At 46.7% G+C, this 24,441-nt stretch overlaps 1 protein-coding gene across 1 annotated transcript in view; it reads right to left on the bottom strand.

Moving 5' to 3' along the window:
• LOC134983269 (uncharacterized) overlaps window positions 1–24,185 on the bottom strand; it is a 402,217-nt gene extending 378,032 nt beyond the window's left edge. The window contains exon 1 of the mRNA XM_063948992.1: window positions 22,693–24,185. Within this exon, the coding sequence (XP_063805062.1) occupies window positions 22,693–24,146 (1,454 nt within the window). The 5' untranslated portion in view covers window positions 24,147–24,185. The remainder of the gene's footprint in view (window positions 1–22,692) is intronic.
• Window positions 24,186–24,441: the final 256 nt, after the last annotated feature.

The following is a 24,441-nucleotide window of genomic DNA, read 5'->3' as shown; positions in this document are numbered from 1 at the left end:
CACCGCTACGAGCCCGCGGCCTACTCGACTTCCAGAAGGCGGGGCCTCGAGTTTGGAGGCATCCCGGCGACGAGCTCAGGGACCTGTTCGCGGCTGCGGCGGAATCCGGCGGACCTCCTGCGGGCGCCCCACACACCCTCTGACCAGCGGAGACCTCCCCAGACCCTCAGGTACCTGCAAAAGGCCGAAAGCTCCCCTCCTGTGCCTGGAACAGCAGGTAGAAAGAGAATCTCTCTGCTGGTAATTCTGGCGGCGGCCATCTTGAAAAACATCCCATAGCTAATATTACCACAGGCAGCATAATTCAGATACACTGCATAGCAGCTCTGTGGCAGCCTTTTAGTTCACAAACCCTGCCTGCTGTGCATCTGCAAGTGACCTCAGCCTATTGAAGACATATAATACACTGCTGGCGGCAGCTAATGCGGCACATTTTGCCATCCAATCGTGCCCTCTCATACTAATCTGAGACTGCTCTCAAGCTCTGTCTGGTGTTTTCCTACCATCACTATTGGGTTTGAGGCGACCCTCGTCTCTACACCTACAGCCCGTTGCAATGTGACCTCTAATATGTGCCTTTTCCACCCAGAGTCTTACCGTTTAACATGGGACTACATTTGAAACCCAGTATCCTGTCTACTCTATTACGCACCAGCCTAGAAGGATCCGTCTGCTGCACTACTCTCAGATCATTTATTTTTTCTCCATTTTTTCTTTATGGCGCCTAGAAAAGCAAAAGGCACACTACCTCCTCAGGTATCTCTCCCAATCCGGAAACAACATCAGGCATCCCCGCCACCTCGAGGAGTGTCGGCCCCTTCTACGAAAAGCCCCTATCTGTCTGACCTGACCAGCTCGCTTTCAGTGTCGGGCGTGGATCCGAATTCTGATGCTCCTTTTACTGTGAAGACCCTTTGCCAGGTCTTGACGGCCTTCAAATCGGACTTAACCCACGACCTCACAGGTGCTATACGTGAAGTCAAGGTTGAGCTAAAAGCCATTGGGGATAGAACCGACACTCTAGAGCGCAAATTGGAAGAACTGGTGACGTCACATAATGATCTCATTACAGCTCATGACCAACAACAAAGCGAGCTGGACACATTTTAAAACAATTCTTTCCACAAACCATATCTCGATAAATGCAGAGTTGTCTTGACATAATACCTGTGAAAATCGCACCCCCCAAAAATGGCACATGCTAGAATGATACACCCTCGACACAGAGGAGGTCTCGCACTACCCGACCTGAGTCTGTATCAGGAAGCATGTGTGCTTGCCCAACTTAAATTTTGGAACCCGTCCAACCCCATATCCTTGTGGGCCCACATTGAAGATGTTGGTTGCATAGGAAACCCCTTAGCAGATCTGTTGTGGACTCCTAAAGCCCTACGTCCCATCGACTTGACCATCCTTCCATCTACGGCTTCTTCTTTACGAATATGGGATAGTTTGATAAGTAAGCTCCCTGGCATTACTACCCCCTACAAGGCCCTTTCACTTAAAGCAGTGAGTAAATTAATTCCCAACTTACATATCTCTGTATGGAAGGCTTGTAATATTTATACCCTTGGAGACTTATTAGATGGAACTGCCTTTCTTTCATTCGCCCAGTTGCACGATAAATTCTCCCTCCCGAGTACTGAACTATTTCACTACTTTCAAATCAGACATTGGTTTAAGAGTCTACCCATCGTACAAACTCCCCCCAGCCCTCTGGTTCAGTCTATCCTATCCCGCGTGGTATTGCCTACATCAACTAAAGATATCACTTATTGGTACAATGCACTCATCTCATTGGTCCCATACCAAAAGTCTAATGCCCAGTAGCTCTGGGAGAGGGACTTGGGTATTCCCATAGCAGAGACACCATGGGAGAAATGATATCGTTTAACATTCCGCATGTCTCGCTGTTTAAACCATTCAGAAATGCATGTTAAATTACTCAATAGATTATACCTGACCCCGGACAGACTGCACACATTTTGGCCTTCCTGCTCACCACACTGTTGGAGAAATTGCGGAGAAATAGGACATTTGTACCACATTTTCTGGTCATGTCCCCTTCTCCAAACTTTCTGGGCAGATGTATTTATGCTGATAAATAAAGTTTTATGTCTATCTTTAAGCCCATCCCCAGCTTTAGCTCTCTCTCCTACATATATATACCCTGGAGGTCTCAGCCTCCCAAAGGTACTTATTAGGACACATTTGTATAGCAGCAAAGGCAACCTTGGCCCAAGCCTGGAAACAAGCGATAGTCCCTCCTGCTCTAAAAGTGTTCCTTAAAGTTAATTTCCATTATACCATGGAAACTGAATGTGTGCCTTATTCCTCCTCTGCTTCCTCTCCCATTATGCGATGGTTCCATTGGCATGAATACGTCACGGAGGGTGAAGGTTCTGCTCTCATATCACACCCAGGGAAGACACCCTTTTACAATTTAGCCTGAATGAGGAATCTACTACTTCTTGAGTGCTCCATCTCCCATGCTTTTCCTTTTGGTTTATACTAGCTGTTATGTTTATAATGCTATCAACTGCCTCCCCCCTGATGCTAGGGGTGGAGTTGATAAACCCTATTGACCTAGCTCTGCACACCTTCATCTGTTAATATGACTAGGATACCTGTATACCTGCTTAGTTGCTATGTTATCTGTCTCGTACGTATGTTTTATTTCATTGACGTGTACATCCCTCCCCACCCTGTTTTTTTTCTGTACCCCCCCTTTTTTTTTTGCATTCGATATAAAATCCAATAAAAAATTATTGATGTTAAAAAAAGGATATGTATTCAATATATCACAATGTACAGTATATATATATATAATAAGATTTTACTTACCGATAAATCTATTTCTCGTAGTCCGTAGTGGATGCTGGGGACTCCGTCAGGACCATGGGGATTAGCGGGCTCCGCAGGAGACAGGGCACAACTAAAAAGTCTTTTAGGTCACATGGTGTGTACTGGCTCCTCCCCCTATGACCCTCCTCCAAGCTTCAGTTAGGTACTGTGCCCGGACGAGCGTACACAATAAGGAAGGATCTTGAATCCCGGGTAAGACTCATACCAGCCACACCAATCACACCGTACAACTTGTGATCTGAACCCAGTTAACAGTATGATAACAAAACGAAGTAGCCTCTAACAAGATGGCTCACAACAATAGTAACAACCCGATTTTTGTAACAATAACTATGTACAAACATTGCAGACAATCCGCACTTGGGATGGGCGCCCAGCATCCACTACGGACTACGAGAAATAGATTTATCGGTAAGTAAAATCTTATTTTCTCTAACGTCCTAGTGGATGCTGGGGACTCCGTCAGGACCATGGGGATTATACCAAAGCTCCCAAACGGGCGGGAGAGTGCGGATGACTCTGCAGCACCGAATGAGAGAACTCCAGGTCCTCCTTAGCCAGAGTATCAAATTTGTAAAATTTTACAAACGTGTTCTCCCCTGACCACGTAGCTGCTCGGCAAAGTTGTAATGCCGAGACCCCTCGGGCAGCCGCCCAGGATGAGCCTACTTTCCTTGTGGAGTGGGCCTTTACAGATTTAGGCTGTGGCAGGCCTGCCACAGAATGTGCAAGTTGGATTGTGCTACATATCCAACGTGCAATCGTCTGTTTAGACGCAGGAGCACCCATCTTATTGGGTGCATACAATATAAACAACGAGTCAGATTTTCTGACTCCAGCTGTCCTCGAAATATATATTTTTAATGCTCTGACAACGTCCAGTAACTTGGAATCCTCCAAGTCGCTAGTCGCCGCAGGCACCACAATAGGCTGGTTCAAGTGAAAAGCTGAAACCACCTTAGGGAGAAATTGAGGACGTGTCCGCAATTCTGCCCTGTCCGAATGGAAAATCAGATATGGGCTTTTGTACGACAAAGCCGCCAATTCTGACACTCTCCTGGCTGAAGCCAGGGCCAATAGCATGGTTACCTTCCATGTAAGGTATTTTAAATCTACTGATTTTAAAGGCTCAAACCAATGAGATTTGAGAAAATTTAAAACCACGTTCAAATCCCACGGTGCCACTGGAGGCACTATTGGGGGTTGTATATGTAGTACACCTTTTACAAAAGTTTGTACTTCAGGCACTGACGCCAGTTCTTTCTGGAAGAAAATTGATAAGGCCGAATTTTGAACTTTAATGGTCCCCAATTTGAGGCCCATAGACAATCCTGCTTGCAGGAAATGTAAGAATCGACCCAATTGAAATTCTTCCGTTGGAGCCTTCTTAGCTTCACACCACGCAACATATTTTCTCCAAATACGGTGATAATGTTGTGCGGTCACATCTTTCCTGGCTTTAATTAAAGTAGGAATAACTTCCTCAGGAATGCCCTTTTCTTTTAGAATCCGGCGTTCAACCGCCATGCCGTCAAACGCAGTCGCGGTAAGTCTTGGAACATACAAGGTCCCTGTTGAAGCAGGTCCCTTCTTAGAGGTAGAGGCCACGGATCCTCCGTGAGCATCTCTTGAAGTTCCGGATACCAAGTTCTTCTTGGCCAGTCCGGAGCTACCAGTATTGTTCTTACTCCTCTTTTCCGTATAATTCTCAGTACCCTTGGTATGAGAGGCAGAGGAGGGAACACATATACTGACTGGTACACCCATGGTGTTACCAGAGCGTCCACAGCTATTGCCTGTGGGTCTCTTGACCTGGCGCAATACCTGTCCAACTTCTTGTTGAGGCGAGACGCCATCATGTCCACCTTTGGTTTTTCCCAACGGTTCACCATCATGTTGAAGACTTCTGGATGAAGTCCCCACTCTCCCGGGTGAAGGTCGTGTCTGCTGAGGAAGTCTGCTTCCCAGTTGTCCACTCCCGGGATGAACACTGCTGACAGTGCTACGACATGATTCTCCGCCCAGCGCAGAATCCGTGCAGTTTCTGTCATTGCACTTCTGCTTCTCGTGCCGCCTTGTCGGTTGACGTGGGCGACTGCCGTGATGTTGTCGGACTGGATCAGCACCGGCTGATCCTGAAGCAGAGGTCTTGCTTGGCTTAGGGCATTGTATATCGCTCTTAGCTCCAGTATATTTATGTGAAGAGATTTTTCCAGGGTTGACCACACGCCCTGGAAGTTTCTTCCCTTTGTGACTGCTCCCCAACCTCGTAGGCTGGCATCCGTAGTCACCAGGACCCAGTCCTGTATGCCGAATCTGCGGCCCACTAACAGATGGGCCGTCTGCAACCACCACAGGAGAGACAATCTTGTTCTCGGTGACAATGTTATCCTCTGATGCATGTGCAGATGCGATCCGGACCATTTGTCCAGTAGATCCCACTGGAATGTCCGAGCATGGAATCTGCCGAAAGGAATCGCTTCGTACGAAGCCACCATCTTTCCGAGGACTCTCGTGCATTGATGTACTGACACAGTTCCTGGTTTTAGGAGGTTCCTGACAAGTTCGGATAACTCCCTTGCTTTCTCCTCCGGGAGAAACACCTTTTTCTGAACCGTGTCCAGAATCATGCCCAAAAACAACAGATGTGTTGTCGGAGTCAATTGAGATTTTGGAAGATTTAGAATCCACCCGTGTTGTTGAAGCACTACTTGTGATAGCGCAACACTGGCTTCCAGCTGTTCTCTGGACTTTGCCCTTATCAGGAGATCGTCCAAGTAAGGGATAATTAATACGCCTTTTCTTCGTAGAAGAACCATCATTTCGGTCATTACCTTGGTAAAGACCCGAGGAGCCGTGGACAAACCGAACGGCAGCGTTTGAAACTGATAATGACAGTCTTGTACCACGAACCTGAGATACCCTTGGTGTGAAGGGTAAATTGGGACATGTAGATAAGCATCTTTTATGTCCAAGGAAACCATGAAGTCCCCTTCTTCCAGATTCGCTATCACTGCTCTGAGTGACTCCATCTTGAACTTGAATTTTTGTATGTACAGGTTCAAGGATTTCAGATTTAGAATAGGTCTTACCGAACCGTCCGGTTTCGGTACCACAAACAGTGTGGAATAATACCCCTTTCCCTGTTGTAGGAGGGGTACCTTGACTATCACCTGCTGAGAATACAGCTTGTGGATGGCTTCCAAAACCAACGTCCTTTCTGAGGGAGACGTTGGTAAAGCAGACTTTAGGAACCGGCGAGGAGGAGACCTTTCGAACTCCAGCATGTACCCCTGAGATATTATCTGCAGGACCCACGGGTCTACTTGTGAGTAATCCCATTGATTGCTGAAATTTTTGAGCCGACCCCCCACCGTTCCTAAGTCTTGCACAGCCCCAGCGTCATGATGATGGCTTTGTAGAAGCCTGGGCGGGCTTCTGTTCCTGGGTAGGGGCTGCATGCTGCCCTTTCTTACCCTTTCCTCTGCCTCGCGGCAGATAAGACTGTCCTTTTGGTCGCTTTTTATATGAGCGAAAGGACTGCGGCTGAAAAGACGGTGTCTTTTTCTGTTGGGAAGGAGTCTGAGGTAAAAAGGTGGATTTGCCGGCAGTTGCCGTGGCCACCAAGTCCGAAAGACCGACCCCAAACAATTCCTCTCCCTTGTATGGCAATACTTCCATATGCCTCTTGGAATCCGCATCACCTGACCACTGTCGCGTCCATAAACTTCTTCTGGCAGATATGGACATCGCGCTTACTCTTGATGCTAGAGTACAAACATCCCTCTGAGCATCACGCATATAAAGAAATGCATCCTTTAATTGCTCTAGAGTCAATAAAATACTGTCCCTATCCAGGGTATCAATATTTTCAGTCAGAGAATCCAACCACACTACCCCAGAGCTGCACATCCAGGCTGAGGCTATTGCCGGTCGCAGTATAACACCAGTATGCGTGTACATACTCTTCAGTGTAGTTTCCAGCCTCCTATCTGCTGGATCCTTGAGGGCGGCCGTATCAGGAGACGGTAACGCCACTTGCTTTGATAAACGTGTGAGCGCCTTATCCACCCTAGGGGGTGTTTCCCAGCGGGCCCTAACCTCTGGTGGGAAAGGGTATAATGCCAATAACTTCTTTGAAATTGGCAATTTTCTATCGGGGGCAACCCACGCTTCCTCACACACATCATTCAATTCCTCTGATTCTGGGAAAAATACAGGCAGTTTTTTAACCCCCCACATAATACCCCTTTTTGAGGTACCAGTAGTATCAGAGAGCTGCAAAGCCTCCTTCATTGCCGTAATCATATAACGTGTGGCCCTATTGGAAAATACGTTTACTTCCTCACCGTCGACACTAGATTCATCTGTGTCGGTACCCGTGTCGACTGACTGAGGTAAGGGACGTTTTACAGCCCCTGACGGTGTCTGAGATGCCTGAACCGGTACTAACTGGTTTGCCGGGCGTCTCATTTCGTCAACTGACTTTTGTAATGTGCTGACATTATCACGTAATTCCATAACCAAAGCCATCCATTCCGGTGTCGACTCCCTAGGGGGTGACATTACCATCATCGGCAATTGCTCTGCCTCCACACCAACATCGTCCTCAAACATGTCGACACACACGTACCGACACACACAGCAGCCACACAGTGAATGCTCTATTGAAGACAGGACCCTCCTAGCCCTTTGGGGAGACAGAGGGAGAGTTTGCCAGCACACACCAAAAGCGCTATTATTTATATAACAACCCTAAAAGGTGTTGTTCTTATATATATGCGCTTCAATATATAATTATATCGCCAAAATTATGCCCCCCTCTCTCTTTGTTACCCTGTTTCTGTAGCAGTGCAGGGGAGAGTCGTGGGAGCCTTCCTCACCAGCGGAGCCGTGCAGGAAAATGGCGCCGAGTGCTGAGGAGACTAAGCTCCGCCCCTTTTCCGGCGGGCTTTTCTCCCGGTTTTTTTAATAAACTGGCCTGGGTAAAATACATACATATAGCCTTAATGGCTATATGTAATGTATTTATTTGCCTCTAAGGTATTTAATATTGCTGCTCAGGGCGCCCCCAGCAGCGCCCTGCACCCTCCGTGACCGAGATCCGTGAGCCGTGTATGCAACAATGGCGCACAGCTGCAGTGCTGTGCGCTACCTCTATGAAGACACTGAAGTCTTCTGCCGCCTGTTTCCGGACCTCCGTCTCTGCCGTCTTCAGCGTCTGTAAGGGGGAATCAGCGGCGCGGCTCCGGGACGAACCCCAGGCTGACCTGTGTTCCGACTCCCTCTGGAGCTCAGTGTCCAGTAGCCTAAGACTGCAATCCTCCTGCACGCAGGTGAGTTGCCAGTCTCTCCCCTAAGTCCCACGTTGCAGTGCTCCTGTCGCCAGCAGGAGACACTGGATAGAAACCTAAAAAAAACTTTTTCTAACTAGCTCTTTAAGAGAGCCACCTAGATTGCACCCTCTCGGACGGGCACAAAAACCTAACTGAAGCTTGGAGGAGGGTCATAGGGGGAGGAGCCAGTACACACCATGTGACCTAAAAGACTTTTTAGTTGTGCCGTCTCCTGCGGAGCCCGCTAATCCCCATGGTCCTGACGGAGTCCCCAGCATCCACTAGGACGTTAGAGAAATATAGTTACATGGCTACAATTTACACAGTAAGCAGTTAATACAAACTAATTCATTACAGACACGGCCAGTAATACATCACCATCTCCCTCAATGCACTTTATAATCGCTCCAGTTCCTTCATCTTCAGCTGTGTCTCAACTCCAGCTAACAGAAGCAAAATATTACCAACACTCCATCAAGCTCGGGACCCAGGGGAAAAAGCACGCTTCTGTGTGTCTCTTCAGCAATACACTGAGTCTCTTGGGGGCGTATACAGATCTCTTGTGACTAGTCTAGGGTAGGGAACTTTCTCATTCATGATGAGTCATTGGTCAGTTCATATGCAAGCAAGGTCCAGCCTTGATGGTGTAATCACAGGAGATAGCCACTGGTCAGGCATCCTGTCTTCCAGGAAATCCACTGTTCTAATAAGAGTGACTTTAGCTTTCATACATTTAATCATATCTACTTGTTGCAATGAGCTACAACTTAATAACAGGCATCAAATTGATATACACATTAATCTGGTTGCTTTAATACCAAACACGACATGTCTTTCTTGCTTCGTTCCAATGATACACATACATGACTTTACTCCATTATATAATTTTAAAACATTATGACGTCTGGCGCTTGATATGTTATAATTATGTGCTGTATGAAATATGTGTCGAATCTATCTCTGTGGCATGTCTGTGTAAATGCGTATGTTACCATATATTGCTGTGCTCGCTGCGCATATTAGCAAGCTTAGCGACTCATAATGTGTGGAGTCTGTATGTTCTCTGTAATATTTTTTACTTTGACACTGCGCATGCGTATGCACTACAATGCACAGGCGCGTCGTAAGAGTACAAAGCGGATCGTTGCTGTGCGATGAATTTTACAAAGAATCCATTCGCACGGGCGATCACAAGGTGATTGACAGGAAGAGGGCGTTTATGGGTGTCAAGTGAGCGTTTTCAGGGAGTGGTTGAAAAAACGCAGGCGTGTCCAAGAGTTTGCAGGGCGGGTGTCTGACATCAAATCCGGACCAGACATGCTGAAATGATCGCAAGGGCTGAGTAAGTCTAGAGCTACTTAGAAACTGCACAAAACTTTTTTGGGCCACTCGGCAGCACATGCGTTCCCACACTTGCAAAGCGAAAATACACTCCCCCATAGGCAGAGACTATCTGATCGCAAGGCAGCAAAAAAGATTTTAAAAGGTCCACAGGTGAAGTTAATTATTTCATTTGTGATTCTGTGAGGAGACCTGCAAAACGTGCACTGTGTGGGGTCCTGAGGACCGAGTTTGAGAACCTGTGGTCTAGTGCACAGGTTCTCAAACTCGGTCCTCAGGACCCCACACAGTGCACGTTTTGCAGGTCTCCTAACAGAATCACAAGAGACATAATTAGCTCCACCTGTGGACCTTTTACAATGTGTCAGTGAGTAATTAATACACCTGTGCACCTGCTGGGTTACCTGCAAAACATGCACTGTGTGGGGTCCTGAGGACCGAGTTTGAGAGCCACTGAATTACAGCTAACCCTAATATTAAAGGGATTGAAGTGGGGAAGAACCGTTACAACATTTCACTCTCTGCAGATGACATTCCTCTCACTTTATCTCTCCCCAATCTTCAGTCTGAATTACAAACATATGGCTCCTCTCAGTATACACAATAAATAGCTGTAAGTCTGACGCTACGGCTCTGTGTTTCCTCGCACTGTCCACGCTTACTTCTTCCTTTTCTTTTATGTGGCGTCCATGACACCAGCGTCACTACTGCCGCAGCTAACGGCGTGACGGATAATGAAATTGGCGTGAATCAGGCAGGAAAATATAGTGCTACAGATTGTGTGAGGGAGGGGGCCCCACACCAGTGTCTTACCTAGGGCCCCATGAGGTCTAAATCCGCCTCTGGCCAGGACTTACTCCTACAGTGTGATAGAATCAGGGTGATCGGGGCCGGAGCGGACGTCACACACCCGCCCTGAAAACACTTGGGCACAGGATTTGGGGGAATTTGGCGTTGCACCTGCACATTACGATCCGTACACATGCGCAGTCGTTTCATAACACCGGTCAGCACAAATTGTGAGTCCGGGTTCTGCATATCTGATTTTTATTTCTTTCACATTACTAATTAAAGAAAAAATAGATTTACCAGAAAAAGTTTCCTTTTGTAGCTATCAGAATGAAATTACGGATTTTAAGAAAATTTCCATATTTTCATAACTTTTATTGCATGTAAAAATAAAACAAACTTTTTGTTTTGAATTTTAATTACTTTTATTTACAAAAACAAATAAATAACAGAAAATATAAAAAAAGGTCTAGAAATGAATATTTGTCGTATTTCTCCTGTGATTGGAAGGAAGTTCTCGTATTAGCCCCCAAATATAATCCCCCCTCATCCTCCATATTTGTTACTACTCCGTTATCTGCGCATGAGTTGAAGGGGGGGGGGGGGCAACGTACTGGGGATAGTGATGTGCTCGCTGCATCGGGCAATACAGGTGGTGTAGTGGTTAGCATTACTGTCACTGGGCACTTGGGTTCCATTCCCTGTGTGGAGCTTGTATATTCTCCCCATACTTGCGTGGGTATCCTCCGGTTTTCTCCCACAATCCAAAAATATACTGGTTAATAAATTGGCTTGTGACAAAAATGAACTCTAGTGTATAATAGTTCATGTACAAGGACAGAATAGATGGGCCAAGGGGTTCTTATCTATCCACTGCCTCTCCCTGTCACCCACTGCCTCTATGTCTCTCCCCGTACCCTCACCCTCTGCTTCTCCCGAGTCACTATATCCCTGTCAGCCTCTCCTGTCATCCTCTGACTCTGCAAGGCATCACCCTCTCCCCGTCACACCCTGCTTTATCTTGGTACCCACTGCCTTTCCCTGTCACCCTCTCACTTACTGCCTCTCTCCGTCACCCACTGTCTCTTGCCGTCACCCTTTCCTATCATCCGCTGCCTATCCATCTCCCACTATTTCTCCCTGTCACCTTTCTCTTCTGCCACCCTCTTCCTGTCACCCACTACCTCTATCCACCATACTCTAAGTTGCTCACTGCCTCTCCGTGTATACAGAAAAGCAGTCTGAGATTGAGGTATGGAGCTGAGCAGTGCTGGGTGCGGGAAAAGGGGTCAGGAGGTGGAAGAGAGGATGGTTACCTGGAGTCTAGAGGCTGGGAAGGGGAGCTTTGCTGTGACTGGTGAGGGGACTGGGTGAGGACTGAGGAGGGAAAGGTAGGCATGAGCTTTGGAATGGATGAGGAAGGGTTAGAAGGTGTGATGAAAATGAGGGCATGGCTTGTGGATAGGGCATTGCTTTTAAGGCCATGACCCTTGTTACGGATCCACACCCACTTTTCCAGGAGCGCGCGTGCCTTTGGTGCACATAAAAGAATACCCCAGCCCCCTATTTCCCTGTAATGGTGCCCCCTGTCATTTTGTTCTGGATCCGCCCCTGTACTTATGTACCAATGATATATAGATGACCTACTCCTACTGCAGACAGGCACAAGGAAAGATCTAGAATTGTTACTTATATCACATAACCAGTCATCTTCACCTGTAACATTTACATACTTGATGGATCCTATCAGTGTAAATTATTTGGATGTCCATATAGAAATTTTGCACGGGAAAATGTGTACGGATATGTTTGTGAAAGACACAGATTGTGATAATCTGTTGGTGGCTTGGAGCCATCGTCCCATTTTCCCTACATAGAGGATTGCCGTATTCCCAGACGTTGCGCGTAAGGCGCATAGTAAGTGATGAGTATAAACTAGCAGCGCCACTGGATGTTGCTGTTAGTAAATTCCTGGTGAGAGGATACAGGTTAAACGTTTTGAAGGGTCTCAAACAAAAGGTGATGAATATTCCACGTATTAGCACGTTAAAATCAAACAAATCTGCTGTTAAAAAACAAGAGAGATTAATATGGGTTATCAGGTTTAATACGCAAAGTAATAAAATGAATGGGATAAGTAAAACATTCTGGCCCGTTATACAGACAGATAAAGCTTTGAGTGGATTGTGTAAAGTACAGCTAATGCCAGCATATAAACGGGGGAAAAAATATAAGAGATTATGTAGTTAAGACTAACATAAATGCTCCAACTACAATTTGATAGAAACGTCTTTTGTTGCTGTACTTTCCTATCTACTCAAAAGCCTGGAAGCTTTCAGGGCCTAGGATGTATTACATGCAGCCATATGTTGGTGGAAGATATGTTCTGTCCCCCTCATTGAAGGGAAAAAAATAAGAATTTACTTACCGATAATTCTATTTCTCGTAGTCCGTAGTGGATGCTGGGAACTCCGTAAGGACCATGGGGAATAGCGGCTCCGCAGGAGTCTGGGCACAAAAGTAAAGCTTTAGGACTACCTGGTGTGCACTGGCTCCTCCCCCCATGACCCTCCTCCAAGCCTCAGTTAGGACACTGTGCCCGGACGAGCGTACACAATAAGGAAGGATTTATGAATCCCCAGTAAGACTCATACCAGCCACACCAATCACACCGTACAACCTGTGATCTGAACCCAGTTAACAGCATGATAACAGAGGAGCCTCTGGATAGATGGCTCACAACAATAATAACCCGATTTTTGTAACAATAACTATGTACAAGTATTGCAGACAATCCGCACTTGGGATGGGCGCCCAGCATCCACTACGGACTACGAGAAATAGAATTACCGGTGAATAAAATCTTATTTTCTCTGACGTCCTAAGTGGATGCTTGGGACTCCGTAAGGACCATGGGGATTATACCAAAGCTCCCAAACGGGCGGGAGAGTGCGGATGACTCTGCAGCACCGAATGAGAGAACTCCAGGTCCTCCTCAGCCAGGGTATCAAATTTGTAGAATTTAGCAAACGTGTTTGCCCCTGACCAAGTAGCTGCTCGGCAAAGTTGTAAAGCCGAGACCCCCCGGGCAGCCGCCCAAGATGAGCCCACCTTCCTTGTGGAATGGGCATTTACAGATTTTGGCTGTGGCAGGCCTTCCGCAGAATGTGCAAGCTGAATTGTACTACAAATCCAACGAGCAATCGTCTGCTTAGAAGCAGGAGCACCCAGCTTTTTGGGTGCATACAGGATAAACAGCGAGTCAGATTTTCTGACTCCAGCCGTCCTGGAAACATATATTTTCAGGGCACTGACAACGTCCAGCAACTTGGAGTCCTCCAAGTCCCTAGTAGCCGCAGGCACCACAATAGGCTGGTTCAGGTGAAACGCTGACACCACCTTAGGGAGAAACTGAGGACGAGTCCTCAATTCCGCCCTGTCCGAATGGAAAAACAGAAAAGGGCTTTTACAGGATAAAGCCGCCAATTCGGACACGCGCCTGGCCCAAGCCAGGGCCAACAACATGACCACTTTCCATGTGAGATGTTTTAAATCCACAGATTTAAGTGGTTCAAATCAATGTGATTTGAGGAACCCCAAAACTACATTGAGATCCCAAAGGTGCCACTGGAGGCACAAAAGGAGGCTGTATATGCAGCACCACCTTGACAAACGTCTGGACTTCAGGAACTGAAGCCAGTTCTTTCTGGAAGAAAATCGACAGGGCCGAAATTTGAACCTTAATGGACCCCAATTTTAGGCCCATAGACACTCCTGTTTGCAGGAAATGCAGGAATCGACCCAGTTGAAATTCCTCTGTAGGGGCCTTCCTGGCCTCGCATCACGCAACATATTTACGCCAAATGCGGTGATAATGCTTTGCGGTTACATCCTTCCTGGCTTTGATCAGGGTAGGGATGACTTCATCCGGAATGCCTTTTTCCTTCAGGATCCGGCGTTCAACCGCCATGCCGTCAAACGCAGCCGCGGTAAGTCTTGGAACAGACAGGGTCCTTGCTGGAGCAGGTCCCTTCTTAGAGGTATAGGCCACGGGTCCTCTGTGAGCATCTCTTGAAGTTCCGGGTACCAAGTCCTTCTTGGCCAATCCGTAGCCGCGAGTATAGTTCTTACTCCTCTCCGTCTTATAATTCTCAGTACCTTGGGTATGAGAGGCAGAGGAGGGAACACATACACTGACTGGTACACCCACGGTGTTACCAGAGCGTCCACAGCTATTGCCTGAGGGTCCCTTGACCTGGCGCAATACCTGACTAGTTTTTTGTTGAGGCGGGACGCCATCATGTCCACCTTTGGTTTTTCCCAACGGTTCACAATCATGTGGAAGACTTCTGGGTGAAGTCCCCACTCTCCCGGGTGGAGGTCGTGCCTGCTGAGGAAGTCTGCTTCCCAGTTGTCCACTCCCGGAATGAACACTGCTGACAGTGCTATCACATGATTTTCCGCCCAGCGAAGAATCCTTGTAGCTTCTGCCATTGCCCTCCTGCTTCTTGTGCCGCCCTGTCTGTTTACGTGGGCGACTGCCGTGATGATGTCTGACTGGATCAGCACCGGCTGACCTTGAAGCAGCGGTCTTGCTAGGCTTAGAGTATTGTAAATGGCCCTTAGCTCCAGGATATTTATGTGAAGTGATGTCTCCAGGCTTGTTCACAAGCCCTGGAAATTTCTTCCCTGTGTGACTGCTCCCCAGCCTCGAAGGCTGGCATCCGTGGTCCCCAGCACCCAGTCCTGAATGCCGAATCTGCGGCCCTCTAGAAGATGAGCACTCTGCAACCACCACAGGAGAGACACCCTTGTCTTTGTTGACAGGGTTATCCGCTGATGCATCTGAAGATGCGTTCCGGACCATTTGTCCAGCAGGTCCCACTGGAAAGTTCTTGCGTGGAATCTGCCGAATGGGATTGCTTCGTAGGAAGCCACCATTTTTTCCAGGACCCCTGTGCATTGATGCACTGACACTTGGCCTGGTTTTAGGAGGTTTCTGACTAGCTCGGATAACTCCCTGGCTTTCTCCTCCGGGAGAAACAGCTTTTTCTGGACTGTGTCCAGGATCATCCCTAGGAATAGAAGACGTGTCGTCGGGATCAGCTGCGATTTTGGAATATTGAAAATCCAACCGTGCTGCTGCAACACTACTTGAGATAGTGCTACCCCGACTACCAACTGTTCCCTGGATCTTGCCCTTATCAGGAGATCGTCCAAGTAAGGGATAATTAAAACTCCCTTCCTTCGAAGGAGTATCATCATTTCGGCCATTACTTTGGTAAAGACCCGGGGTGCCGTGGACAATCCAAACGGCAGCGTGAGAAGGGTAAATTGGGACATGGAGGTAAGCATCCTTGATGTCCAGAGACACCATTGTAAGTGTTCAATGACTTTAGATTTAAAATGGGTCTCACCGAGCCGTCCGGCTTCGGTACCACAATAGCATGGAATAATAACCTTTTCCTTGTTTATCACCTGCTGGGAATACAGCTTGTGAATAGCTTCTAATGCCGCCTCCCTGTCGGAGGGAGTCGGAGGTAAGGCAGACTTTAGGAAATGGCGAGGGGGAGACGTCTTGAATTCCAATTTGTACCCCTGAGATCCTACCTGAAGGATCCAGGAGTCCACCTGTGAGCGAGCCCACTGTGCGCTGACATTTTTGAGATGGGCCCCCACCGTGCCTGAGTCCGCTTGTAGAGCCCCAGCGTCATGCTGAGGACTTGGCGGAAGTGGGGGAGGACTTCTGTTCCTGGGAACTGGCTATTTGTTGCAGCCTTTTTCCTCTCCCTCTGCCACGGGGCAGAATTGAGGAGCCTTTTGTCCGCTTGCCCTTATGGGGCCGAAATGGACTGCGCCTGATAATATGGCGTCTTCCTATGCTGAGAGGCTGCCTGGGGTACAAACGTGGATTTCCCAGCAGTTGCTGTGGACACTAGGTCTGATAGACCTACCCCAAATAACTCCTCCCCTTTATAAGGCAATACTTCCATATGCCTTTTAGAATCGGCATCACCTGACCACTGCCGCGTCCATAAACCTCTTCTGGCGGATATGGACAGCGCACTGACTCTTGATGCCAGTCGGCAAATATCCCTCTGTGGATCATGCATGCATCTTTTAAATGTTCTACAGTCAGTAATATACTGTCCCTATCAAGGGTATCGATATTTTCAGTCAGGGAGTCAGACCAAGCCACCCCAGCACTGCACATCCAGGCTGAGGCGATCGCTGGTCGCAGTATAATACCTGTATGTGTGTATATACATTTTAGGATAGTCTCCTGCTTTCTGTCAGCAGGATCCTTAAGGGCGGCCGTATCAGGAGACGGCAGTGCCACCTGTTTGGACAAGCGTGTGAGCGCTTTATCCACCCTAGGGGGTGTTTCCCAACGTGCCCTATCCTCTGGCGGGAAAGGGTACGTTGCCAATAACCTTTTAGGAATTAACAGTGTTTTATCGGGAGAAACCCACGCTTCAGCACATATTCATTTAATTCCTCAGATGCAAGAAAAACTACAGGTAGTTTCTTCTCACCAAACATAATACCCTTTTTAGTGGTACTTGTACTACCAGAAATGTGTAAAACATTTTTCATTGCCTCAATCATGTAACGTGTGGCCCTACAGGAAGTTACATTCGTCTCCTCGTCGTCGACACTGGAGTCAGTATCCGTGTCGACGTCTGTATCTGACATCTGAGGTAGCGGGCATTTTAGAGCCCCTGATGGCCTTTGAGACGCCTGGACAGGCCCAAGCTGAGTAGCCGGCTGTCCCAAGTCATCAAACTTCTTATGTAAAGAGTTAACACTTTCACGTATTCCTTCCATAAGCCCATCCACTCAGGTGTCGACCCCCTAGGGGGTGACATCTCCACTACAGGCAATTGCTCCGCCTCCACATCATTTTCCTCTTCATACATGTCGACACAGCAGTACCGACACACAGCACACACACAGGGAATGCTCTGATAGAGGACAGGACCCCACTAGCCCTTTGGGGAGACAGAGGGAGAGTATGCCAGCACACACCAGAGCGCTATATATATGTAGGGATAACACTATATAGAGTGTTTTTCCCCTTATAGCTGCTTAATATAGTTATACTGCACATAATTAGTGCCCCCCCTCTCTTTTTAACCCTTTTCTGTAGTGCAGGACTGCAGGGGAGAGTCAGGAAGACGTCCTTCCAGCGGGGCTGTGAGGGAAAATGGCGCCAGTGTGCTGAGGAGATAGGCTCCGCCCCTTCTCGACTGACTTTTCTCCCGCTTTTATCTGTAATCTGGCAGGGGTTAATATACATCCATATAGCCCTGGAGCTATATGTGATGTCATTTTAGCCAGCCAAGGTGTTTTTATTGCTTCTCAGGGCGCCCCCCCCAGCGCCCTGCACCCTCAGTGACCGGAGTGTGAAGTGTGTATGAGGAGCAATGGCGCACAGCTACAGTGCTGTGCGCTACCTTGGTGAAGACTGATGTCTTCTGCCGCCGATGTTCCGGACCTCTTCTTGCTTCTGGCTCTGTAAGGGGGCCGGCGGCGCGGCTCTGGGACCGGACTCCGAGGCTGGGCCTGTGTTCGGTCCCTCTGGAGCTAATGGTGTCCAGTAGCCAAGAAGCCCAAGCTGGCTGCAAGCAGGCAGGTTCGCTTCTTCTCCCCTTAGTCCCTCGATGCAGTGAGCCTGTTGCCAGCAGGTCTCACTGAAAATAAAAAACCTAAAACTAAACTTTTCCTAAGAAGCTCAGGAGAGCCTCCTAGATTGTACCCTGCTCGGTCGGGCACAAAAATCTAACTGAGGCTTGGAGGAGGGTCATGGGGGGAGGAGCCAGTGCACACCAGGTAGTCCTAAAGCTTTACTTTTGTGCCCAGACTCCTGCGGAGCCGCTATTCCCCATGGTCCTTACGGAGTTCCCAGCATCCACTAGGATGTCAGAGAAATATAAAATTAGATACAGGGGCCCTCATTCCGAGTTGTTCGCTCGGTAAATTTCTTCGCATCGCAGCGTTTTTCTGCTTAGTACGCATGCGCAATGTTCGCAATGCGACTGCGCCAAGTAATTTTGCTATGAAGATAGGATTTTTACTCACGGCTTTTTCTTCGTTCCGGCGATCGTAGTGTGATTGACAGGAAATGGGTGTTACTGGGCGGAAACACAGCGTTTTAGGGGCGTGTGGTTGAAAACGCTACCGTTTCCGGAAAAAACGCAGGAGTGGCCGGAGAAACGGGGGAGTGTCTGGGCGAACGCTGGGTGTGTTTGTGACGTCAAACCAGGAACGACAAGCACTGAACTGATCGCAGATGCCGAGTAAGTGTGGAGCTACTCTGAAACTGCTAAGTAGTTTGTAATCGCAATATTGCGAATACATCGTTCGCATTTTTAAGAAGCTAAGATTCACTCCCAGTAGGCGGCGGCTTAGCGTGTGCAACTCTGCTAAAATCGCCTTGCGAGCGATCAACTCGGAATGAGGGCCAGAGTGTCTTGCACCACAAAATATGTGGTGTATTTATTGAGTTGCTCGTGTGGACTTCATTACGTCGGTAAGACAGAATGTATGATGAAGGAACGCATGGCGGGGAATAGACATGCGATTAGATCTTCATTGAACGCGGGCCACAGTGACCAGCCAGTGACCCGGCACTTTCTTAATGCTAAACTCTCCATAGCGGTGTTAAGACACCAGATTATTGATTACATCCCACCTCTGGAGAGGGGTGGAGACAGGGGTTTACTATTACGTAACGCAGAAGGTAAGCGGATTTTCACACTAGATACCCTCTCTCCGAGGGGACGTAACGAGCAATCGGGATTATCATGTTTTCTGTAATAAAGTGGACATAGTGTCTATAGGATTCCCTTGATATTGCTTTTGCTGATCTATTTAGATGCTAGGAATGTGATATTATATAATCAGCTTATATTGTCTTTAGTTACTTTTTTGGATTGATTATAAATAGAATATGACACAATAGTGAGGTGTCATGAATAAGATAAATGTAGTCATCGGATGGATAGTACAAAATGCGCCTGTCCCATATACTGGGTGTGGGTTGGTCTATTTTGTGCTTTACTTTGTCTACTGTTTTTAATCAATCAGCTATTTGTTATATGTAATAACATTTTGTATAATGTAGAGATGAGCGGGTTCGGTTTTACTCGGTTCTTAACACCAGAATTATCGCAAGTTCTTTTTTTCTGGATTTGGGTACCGAGTAAAACCGAATCCGCTCATCTCTGTTATAACATTGGGTGCTCTGGTCCCACCCTCCAGTGACGATGATGCCGACGCCAGACTCCTAGCGATGACGTCAGTTTTTACGGAGCGGGAGGCGGCGGGCGGTGTGCGCCGTGGAGGGGAGGACAGAGGTATTTAGGTGAGTGAAATGTATTGTGTTGTATCGTCCTGATGAAAAAGTTCAATGAACTCTGAAACGTTGGCTTAAAGACGTGGTGTGGTCTATTCTTGTGAAGTGCCCGGAGTGCCGCCGAAGGGGTAACAGTAATATTTAAATATTGCAATATTTTTGGATCTCCCTTCCTGGGGAGGAAAACAAATCTAAAACCAAATTAGGAATTAGATATCCTGGGTTAGAATAGTAACATACAGATGGAGCCAGCGTTATCTTAGCTGGCCCAGGCGTGACTACGCGATCCATCCGCCTAGTCACACTGGGAGTGCACAGAGACGCTCCCATTCAGACCGACTCTGTCCAGGAGCGCGGATGGAGACACTCTCCATTCAAGTGAATGGGGTACATCTTCGTCCGGGCGCATGTCCCATCCAGACGGAGACGCTCGCAGTGACTAGATGCGCCTAGTCACACAAAGAGCCAAGATTATGGAGGCTCCATCTCTAGTACACATCAGCAACAGCCATGTAAGCAGTAGGTCATGTGACATGTAAGTGGGTGACATGATTATCCCAATAAGCCCCCGTGTACTGACTATCACCATATTATAGTGACTGTGGCTGATACACATACTAGATTATAGAACTGTCCTTTCTATATACTGTGTATAAGTAATAGTTTGGGGATTTAGACTTTGTAGCTTTATTTGGAAGTGAGAGTGAAGCCGGTTTCTGTGTTCTTTACACCTGGGAGAGGATTGCGCACCTCTTATATCCGAATGCTGCACCAACACGAACGTGACGCAGTCAGGACCCCACAGGGGACTGTGCTGACTTGTATATCTGTGTGCGACTTGTGCTGTGCTACGTATATTGGGGAATCCAATTGGCCTGATTCACCCCCTTCACCCGGCCTGCCGAATTCACCTAATAGTGCCCAATACCTGTCGGGCAGCGAGCACTTTTTTTTCAGCGAGATCCCCGCCTACATAAAGTGCAGCGGAGTAACAGAGCAAATCCATCCTGCAGCTAATATGATTCCCCTAGAGACTCAGTCGCACCCAGATATACAAGTGTCACATTACTCAGCAGAGTCTCCTGGTGCGTCTCTACTCTGCATAAGCCACCTGATACCAGCAGAGTTGTACGAGACCTGTCAGCTCACTCACGCCAGGCTTCTCCCACTGTGTGGCATATTGAGGCTGGCTGTATGAGGACACAACTGTAATAGCGTCTAATGCTTATTATCTTTCCATAATTACATATGGCGTATAGCTTGGGTGTCACATACAGTGCAGATACAGTATTCAGTCTTACACATAATTATATGTATCTATAACAGCTATAGGGGCTTATATAACAGCCTGCAAGATGCAGACGTGAGAGCAATTTGTATTTCATACACAGAAAAAGAACACAATAGTGTAATATTGTAGGGAGGACTCACACCCCACGTGTCCAAACAGTAATAGCAGGATAGTGTCCACGTCCCTCACAAATTCCAGACAGTCCCACTTCCATTCTACCGCCTAAATATGATGGACAGTGACCGCCATGCTCTTACACATATGCTTATACGAAACAGAATGATGGAAACTCATATAGGTCACATAATCTTCTGGGGTCCACTCCGGGATTAGACATATAAGGGCGGAATTACTCAGACGGGAATATAAAACAGACAAAAAAGCTATAATGCAATAATTAGCTGCAAACAAAAGCTTTTATTATGAAATCATACAGGGGAGTATCCGCACCATATAGATGTAACATACAACAAACCACCGCAGATGGAACCCGGGTGACTCTAATGCACATGATAATGTACAGGGTATATATGGATAGGATCTTGTATCCCACAACACTCCTGATTAAGATGATCAGATGAGATAAGAATGGGAAACTAGAAGTGGAAACACGTTCCTATGGCCGCCATATTGTCGTGCAGCAATATAGATAGTACAAACTGGCATTACACAATCACACAAAGCACAAGTTACAAAATGAACAACAGAACAAAGAACTAAGCATGTGGGATATATGTAAGAACTAGAGGAGCATTAATGAAATGAGTAACAGGTCAGTCATCAGCCTGCTTGTGAAGGGCTCTAGGGTGGAGGCCTCTTGGACTGTGCGAGGCAGCAAGTTCCATGGCCAGGGCTACACAGCTAAAAGTTTGACCCCCAAATGCATTATGGGAGTTTCCTGGTGCTGCTGGTAACAGTCCTTTATCTGCAGAAATAAACAAGCTGGGCAGTAAGGAGGCAGAAGCTGCTTCTGGTACCTTGGACCATGTAATGTTGGGCTGGGAAGGTCAGTAAGCCGATTATGAAATAGATTTCCCATCTTACAGGCAGCCGGTGGAGAGAGTAGAGAATGGGTGTTATGTGGCAGGAACGGGCTGGTTAGGTAACAGACTGGCTGCTGCATTCTGTACTAGCTGCAAGCGGTGTAATTCTTTTGCTGTGAGACCCAGGTAGATGGCATAGCAGTAGGCTATGTGTTTGAGGGAATCAAGTGCTTCATTCTGGCTATGGTCCAAAGAACGAGGATTTGAATGTGGCTGATACCAGATGTCTGTGTCAGCCACAATCCAGAACACAAAGATTCCGCAGTCAGCATTTTGTAACTCTGAAACTCAAAGCATAAATCCAGATGGTTGGTAAAGCTGTAGTGTTGTCCTTTGTTGGTGAGCTTCTATTATGTTTCACTAAGACTGAGTCACAGCCAACTGGCATCATCCACCCCTGGAACTCAGCTAGACAACCATTTAGGATTGGTATTAGGTTCTCAGTACATGGAGCAAAAAGCAGGTCATCTGCATAGTAGTGGCAGACTGGGTCATGACGTCTGATTATTTCACCCAGTGGTAGCATGCAGATTGCAAGAAGTATAGGAGATAGGACAGAACCTTGAGGAACAATGCATGGCAATGATGATTATACTCCAAAAGATTAAAATGGTTCCTCACTTCGGTAATGTCTAATGTGGTCAACAAGAGCTGATTTATTTCCCACACTCAGGAAATAGAAACGGCTTCTCACCTATGTGAGTTCTCTGATGTTTAACAAGATCTGATTTCTGTAAAAAACATTTCCCACACTCAGAACATGGAAATGGTTTCTCACCTGTGTGACTTCTCTGATGTCTAACAAGATCTGATTTGTAAGCAAAACATTTCCCACACTCAGAACATGGAAATGGTTTCTCACCTGTGTGACTTCTCTGATGTTTAACAAGATCTGATTTCTGTAAAAAATATTTCCCACACTCAGAACATGGAAATGGCTTCTCACCTGTGTGAATTCTCTGATGTGTAACAAGATGTGCTTTACTTAAAAAACATTTCCCACACTCAGAACATGGAAATGGCTTTTCACCTGTGTGACTTCTCTGATGTCTAACAAGATGTGCTTTACTTAAAAAACATTTCCCACACTCAGAACATGGATATGGCTTCTCATCTGTGTGACTTCTCTGATGTGTAATAAGATTTGATTTACTTAAAAAACATTTCCCACACTCAGAACAGGAAAATGGCTTCTCATCGGTGTGACTTCTCAGATGTGAAACTAGATGTGCTTTACTTAAAAAACATTTACTACACTCAGAACAGGAAAATGGCTTCTCACCTGTGTGACTTCTCTGATGTGTAATAAGATTCGATTTACTTAAAAAACATTTCCCACACGCAGAACAGGAAAATGGCTTCTCACCTGTATGAGTTCTCTGATGGTTAGCAAGATCTGATTTATGTAAAAAACATTTCCCACACTCAGAACACGAAAATGGCTTTTCACCTGTGTGACTTCTCTGATGTCTAACAAGACAGACTTTACGTAAAAAACATTTTCCACACTCAGAACAAGAAAATGGCTTCTCACCTGTATGAGTTCTCTTATGTTTAATCATATTTGAGCTCTGCGTAAAACATTTCCCACATTCAGAACAGGAAAATGGCTTCTCACCTGTATGGCTTCTTTGATGCGCAACAAGATCTGATTTCTGTGCAAAATGTTTCCCACACTCAGAACATGGAAATAGCCCCTGACCTGTGTGACTTATCTGATGTATAACAAGAGCTGGATTCTGGGTATAACATTTCTTACACTCAAAACATGAAAATGGTGATGCACCTGTGTGACTTCTCTCATGTGCATCAAGAGTTGATTTGTATGCAAAACATTTCCCACACGCAGAGCATGGAAATGGCCTCTCACCTGCCTTCGCAGGCTGATGGGTAATACGCTTTGTGTTCTGTGTAAAACATTTGGAATCTATAGAACAGGGAAACACTGTATCTACTGTCAGAGCTGTAACAGATGCACCAATATCAGAGTGATCAGGAGAACATTTCCCAGGATCAGGAGGATCAGCTGATAGAGCTGGATGTATAATTGGGGTAATGGGATTATTTCCTGGAGAATCCTGTCTACTGTCATTATCTTTTATGTCACAATCCGGGGATAACATTAGATGTCCTTCTGAGATGTTCCTGCTTGTGTGTCCATCTGCTGGAAATAAAATACATTATGGAAATACAAATTGGCAAATAATTATAAAATGAGTAGACAAGACCCAAGATGTCATAGGGTACAATTTATAATTCTGTAACTCGTACTATAGTGCTAGCTTTGATTTTATTTATTTACTTTTTTAAAGACTGGGACTGGAGCTTGATAAAAGATGAAAGCTCATGTGGGATTACTAGAGGTGAAATGGATGCTCATGTGGGATTACTAGAGGTGACATGGACGCTCATGTGGGA

This window comes from Pseudophryne corroboree (genome assembly GCF_028390025.1).
Source record: "Pseudophryne corroboree isolate aPseCor3 chromosome 3 unlocalized genomic scaffold, aPseCor3.hap2 SUPER_3_unloc_11, whole genome shotgun sequence".
Lineage (NCBI taxonomy): Eukaryota > Metazoa > Chordata > Amphibia > Anura > Myobatrachidae > Pseudophryne > Pseudophryne corroboree.
Note: the sequence above shows the minus strand (reverse complement) of the source record. Positions and strands in the feature narration are given on the sequence as shown.